The 5951-nt window shown below is 54.1% G+C and overlaps 1 protein-coding gene across 1 annotated transcript; it reads right to left on the bottom strand.

Annotated features, from left to right (window-relative positions):
• Positions 1 to 2211: 2211 nt before the first annotated feature.
• On the bottom strand, positions 2212 to 3144 carry LOC311166129 (olfactory receptor 14J1-like; the record flags this gene model as incomplete). Its single annotated transcript, XM_084227608.1, has 1 exon — positions 2212 to 3144. The coding sequence occupies one exon, from the start codon at positions 3142 to 3144 to the stop codon at positions 2212 to 2214; it is 933 nt and encodes a 310-aa protein (XP_084083734.1).
• Positions 3145 to 5951: the final 2807 nt, after the last annotated feature.

Genomic DNA, 5951 nt, shown 5'->3' with positions numbered 1-5951 from the left:
GGGGGCATCATGGAACCATGGTGACACCATGCTGGGTGCAAGTGTGGATCTGCTGGAAGGTAGGGGGGCTCTGCACAGGGACCTGGACAGGCTGGATCCAGGGACTAAATCCAACAAGGTTTAACAAGTCCAAGTCTCGGGTCCTGCGCATTGGCCACAACAACCCCTGCAGTACTAGAGGCTGGGGACAGAGTGGCTGGACAGCAGCCAGGCAGAAAGGGACCTGCAGGGACTGATGGACAGCAGGCTGGACATGAGCCAGCAGTGTGCCTAGGTGGCTAAGAAGGCCAAAGGCTCCTGGTCTGGCTCAGGAATGGTGTGGCCAGCAGGAGCCTGGCAGTGATTCTTCCCCTGTGATGGGCATGCTTGGGCAGCACCTCAAGTGCTGTGTCCAGTTCTGGGCTCCCAATTCAGGAAGGACAGGGAGGGGCTGGAGCATGTAAAGAGAAAAGAAACAAGGCTGGTTAGGGGTCTGGAACACAAGTCTTGTGAGGAGCAGCTGAGGGAGCTGGGGTTGTTTATCCTGGAGAAGAGGAGGCGCAGGGGAGACACGGTGGTGTCAGGGCACAGGTTGGACTTGATGATCTCCAAGGACTTTTCCACCCTTGCTGATTCTGAGGTTCTCTGAAGCCACATTTGGAGCAGTTGCATGATGAGTCCTGGGCCTCCTCTTGAGAAGCTCCAGCAGCCCAGGTCCCTCAGCTTCTCCTGCCAGGCCCAAAGCCCATCCTGTCAGTCCCGCAGAGCCTCTGCAGCTCCTCCTCATTGCCCAGAACAGGGAGCCCCAGAGGCAGACACAGCAGCCCAGATGTGTCCCCCTGGCCTGTGGTGCCTCTGGCATGGGAGCAGCAGGAGGCACTGCAGGAGCCTGCAGACAATTCCTGCAGCACTTGTAGGATGATCCTGCTGCCCAAGGGACGTTCCCATGGTGCCAAGTCAGGAACTGCAATGGGGAGTGGGGTCAGAGAGGAAAGGGCAAACAGGGATGGGCTGTTGCCAGGGGAGTGAACAGGGCTGGCGAAAAGGAATAAATTTGTAGCAGGAAGAGGAAAGAAATCAAAGGTGAAGCCAAGGAAATGCTAAGGGCAGTTTGGGGGTAGCTGCCAGGCAGCCCTGGCTCTGAGCAACAGTGTCTGCAGTGGGACAGGAAACTTCCAGCTCATGGGAACAAACTTTCTGGCTGACTGCAGAGGCCATGACAAAGCTGAGTGGTTTCCCTGGTGTCCCCCAGCCCTTGCTAACCCCAGGGGCTGATGGCATTTGTGCTCCCTCAGGTTCATGTCCCCACACAAACAGCATGGGGGTGTTCCTGCCTGCTCTGTGCAATGCAAACAGGGGCTCCTGAGCCAGTGCTGCCGTGTCTGTGCCTGCAAGGATGGAGCGCCTGTGTGATCTGGGGGAGACGCCAGGGCTGCAGAGGGGGGATTTTGTTGGTAGCCCCATGAGGACATTCTGGGACACTGCCCTGGGCTGTCGAGGGCACTGTGGATGGATCAGCCCCTGCTCTGCTGCTCCTTCCCATCTCCCCCAGGGCCCTTGCAGAGCACCAGCCATGCTGTTTGCCCCCAGCCTGTCCACAGCCACCCTGGGGCTGCTCACGGGGGTTTTCTTTTCTCTGCTGAGCATTGGTCTGGGCATGTTCTTGAGAGAGCCTGGGCAAGGAGCCTGGATCCCCTAGGGCCTGGCCTGAGGCGTCAGCGCTGCCCCAGCAGTGCCCATGGCCTGTCCCTGCTGCAGCCTTGGCACTGCCACCCCCAGGACTGTGCCAAGCCATGAGAGCACTCAGGCCCTCCAGAAACACCAGGGCCACCAGGGCAGCGGGGCAGGGCCACAGGAGCAGCACTGGCAACACCAAGTGCTGCTGCTCCTGGCCACAGCTGCTGTGCCAGCACTGATCTGCCCCAGCTCTGCACACAGACATTGCTGCTGTAGCTCCAGAGAAGGAAACAAAAGGGTATCTCTGCAGAAAACCTTTGCTGGGAGATCCTTTAGTTCCTTTTAACCCAGTGAGAACCCAGCCCCTCCTTGACACAACCTGTGGCTACAGGGAAGGTGGAGAGAAACAAAATGAGAAATGGCACAAGCATTGACATTTCTTTGTGGACAATATGAAAAAATTAAAACAAAGAAAAAGAACCTCCAAAACGAAACTAACAAGAAGTATCAAAGATGAGTTTTATTACATGCGATTTGCAGAAGTTGTCCAGCAGTTTAATATTTCTGATAGCATCCAGTCATCAGTGTCCACATTGCAGCCTTGAGCTCCTGGTTCCTCAGGCTGTAGATGAGGGGGTTCATGGTTGGAGGCACCACTGAGTACAGAACTGACAAGGCCAGATCCAGGGATGGGGAGGACATGGAGGGGGGCTTCAGGTAGGCAAATGCTGCAGTGCTGATGAACAGGGAGAGAACAGCCAGGTGAGGGAGGCAGGTAGAAAAGGCTTTCGTCCGTCCCTGCTCAGAGGGGATCCTCAGCACAACCCTGAAGATCTGCACATAGGAGAAAACAATGAACACAAAACACCCAAATGATAAACAGACAGTGACAGCAATGAGCCCAAGTTCCCTGAGGTTGGAGTCTGAGCAGGAGAGCTTGAGGATCTGTGGGATTTCACAAAAGAACTGGCCCAAGGCATTGCCATGGCACAGAGGCAGGGAAAATGTATTGGCTGTGTGCATGAGAGCACTGAGAAAGGCACTGACCCAGGCGGCCACAGCCATGTGGGCACAAGCTCTGCTGCCCAGGAGGGTCCCGTAGTGCAGGGGTTTGCAGATGGACACGTAGCGGTCATAGCACATGATGGTCAGGAGATAAAACTCTGCTGAGATGAAGAACAGAAAGAAAAAGAGCTGAGCAGCACATCCTGAGTAGGAGATGTTCCTGGTGTCCAAGAGGGAATTGTGCATGGCTTTGGGGACAGTGGTGCAGATGAAACCCAGGTCAGTGAGGGCCAAGTTGAGCAGGAAGAAGTACATGGGCATGTACAGGTGGTGGCTGCAGGCTACAGTGCTGATGATGAGGCCGTTGCCCAGGAGGGCAGCCAGGGAGATGCCCAGCAAGAGGCAGAAATGCAGGAGCTGCAGCTGCTGCTTGTCTGCCCATGCCAGCAGGAGGAAGTGGCTGATGGAGCTGCTGTTAGACATTTGCTGTGGCTGGCCATGGGGACCTGTTCATGGAGAAAAGACAGTGAAGACTTAGAGGCGATACCTGAAACCAAAATCAAAGCGATTTCCCATACACCCTTCTCGGTCATGCTCATTGACTCGCTTCTATGTTTTTGAGTTCCAGGAGGTTTTTTGTATGTTTCCCTTTATCTCTGTCCCCAGGGAGAACACAGTAAGTTCAGTCAGGCAAAATGATGAGAAGAGAGGGAAGAGAGATGGTCTGTCATTCTCAACTGTTCACAGCCTCTCTGAGCTTTAACCTCTCTCAGGTGGAGGGGTATCACCTTCCCATGCTTCCCCTAAATGTCACCAGGCACTGCTGAGTGCAGATGGATCCACCACAACCCAGCTCCACATTGGTAACCAAGGACTCATGTTTCTCATTTCACCAATCCAGCAGCATTTTCAGTGTCAGAACACCTCTGCCTTTCCCCATCAATCTTACAACTCAGAGATGCTCTAGGACAGGTTGGCATCCTGGATTGAAGCTCCCAGATTGGACTGAAATCTCAGGGAGACTTCCAGTTGTGCTTATGCTGCTATTGGATTAAGGGAGATGCAGCTCCTTCCCTGGCTGCACTCACAGCATTTCCCACAGCCAGGCACTGGGGACAGCGTCACCCTGAGCCAGCTGTGCCCCCTGCCAGAGTCCCCAGGGCCAGGCAGCTGCTCCCAGTCCTGTGCTCTGCAGAGGGAACTGGGCCTGGGGCTGCAGAGCTGCCCCACTGCTCTGCTGCAGCTCTGCCTGCACAGGAGGGACGAGACCTTGCAGCCTCAGCCCTGAGGGCAGAGGCTTGGCTGGGGGCACAGGAGAGAGTGGGCTTGTTCAGAGGGAGGGGCTGCACTGCAGGGGATCCTGTGGACATCTTTAAACTCTTCCTGCCACCAGCATTTGTTGGTTTGGGGGTTTTTTTCTCTCATTCCCTGATCTTGTCTTGGCTTCCTGGAAATTTTCCTCCTGCAGATGTTTCCCTGTGCCTGATCTCTCTGTGTCAGCACTCACAGACCACAAATCTCTGGGCACTCTCCTTGGCCATACACAACCCTGCCTACTTGCAGGGCACTGGCTGAGGGCAGCTTCTCTTTGCAGCTTGGAGAAAGGACAGCTCAGACTGAGCCTGATGGGTCCAGCAAAGGTGATGCTGCTGCTGACCATGGGCAGAGTAGCTGACAGCACATTAGTAATCTCCTATGAACCTGCTGGTCACTAAAAAGAACAGTCTGGTTGTCTCAGGCACTTGTCAAAATTCATGATACCTTTAATATTTGTCCCCCTCTCCCTGCCATTCTCCAAGAGTAGGAATCTGAATACAAAGTCTTAGGAAATTTCCTCATTGTAACTAAGTCCTTGACTTGGAAATATTCTATGACTGATCAGAAGCCCTCAGCATGTAAGAGCTTCATGAGCATTTCACCTCCCCTGCACCAGAAATACCCAGAGTTGTACTTACAGAGTCTGCAGGCATTGGGGTGTTCCAGCTTCAGGAGATCACTGCAGGAGCTGCAGCTGCACTGTCCTGCAGCCAGAGGTTCCTGTGTTCAGGGCTGGCAGTGATTCTGCCTAAGGCACTTCTTAGCACCTTCCCAGCCCTGACTGATTGAAGCTCTCTGTGCCTCTGTGCTGTGCCTGGGGTGGCTGCAGGCAGTGCTCCAGCCCTGCTGGGCTTGGAGAAAAGCTGCTCATTAAGAGAAATGTGCTTTTGAAGCTTTTCTTGGTTACCAGGAGCTGCCTCGCTGCCAGGAGCCCAGCCCAGCTCGGCAGCACAGACACAGCACAGGGACTTTAATGAGCCTCTGGAGCTTTGTGCTCAGGCCCTGAACATCAGTCTCTGAGAGGGAAGTGAAGAAACCTCTCCAGAGCTCCAAGTCAGAATCCAACTCCAAAGTTTCTTGGACTTTTAATGGGTCCCACTGAGGGACTCAACAGAGAAAGTGTCCCCAGGCCTCAGGCAGAGCAGAGAACTGGAGGCACTGATGGAAGGTGGGGACAAAGAGAAGCCAAGTCTTGGTGCCCTGGGCCACAGCAGGGTCTGTGCCACCAAGGGCTGTGAGGAGATACCTTGTCCTGAGGCACTGGGGCCTCCTGCCACAGCCCCAGCCAGGCTGGCCACTGTCAGCCCCTTGTCCTGCCCTCTGCATCCTCCCTTAGCCCACATCCCAGTGGCCTCAAGGATCTGCTGGAAGGAGTCCCTGGGGAGCCTTGCTCAGGAATGGCCCTGGGGGCTCCTCAATGCTCCCAGGGACTGCAGGATTTTCAAAGGACTTTGGCTTTGTCTTTTGCCTTGGAGTCTTTGAGAGGTTTGTGCAATCATGGCCTCCAATGATCTGCTGTAATTAGTCCCTGGAGAGGCTTTGTCAGTAACAACACTCAGTGGGGCTCATTAATGCTTCAGGGTACTTCAGTTCTTTTAAGGTACTTGGTGTTTCCCTTTTGATACAGACTCTGTGAGAGGTTTGTGCAATCATGGCCCCAATTATCTGCTTTAATGAGTCCCTTGAGAGCTTTGTACTGACACTCAGTGGGGCTCATTAATGTTTTGAGATACTCAAAGTTTTTAAGGTACTTTGGAATTTCCTTTCCTCACGGAGGCTTCCGAGAGGTTTTTGTGCCATCCTGGCCTCCAATTCTCTCCTCCAAGGAGTTCATGAGGAGCCTGTGTTGGGCATGGACCTCAGTAGGACCCATTCATGCTTAGAGACACTTTGATTTTTTTTTCTGACTTTGAGTCCTGGAAAGGTTTGTGCAATCTCCTCTCAGACCCTGAGGTTCAAGGGCTGAGCTCCAA

The sequence above is a fragment of the Fringilla coelebs genome, assembly GCF_963513975.1.
Source record: "Fringilla coelebs genome assembly, contig: SCAFFOLD_43, whole genome shotgun sequence".
Taxonomy (NCBI): Eukaryota; Metazoa; Chordata; class Aves; order Passeriformes; family Fringillidae; genus Fringilla; species Fringilla coelebs.
Note: the sequence above shows the minus strand (reverse complement) of the source record. Positions and strands in the feature narration are given on the sequence as shown.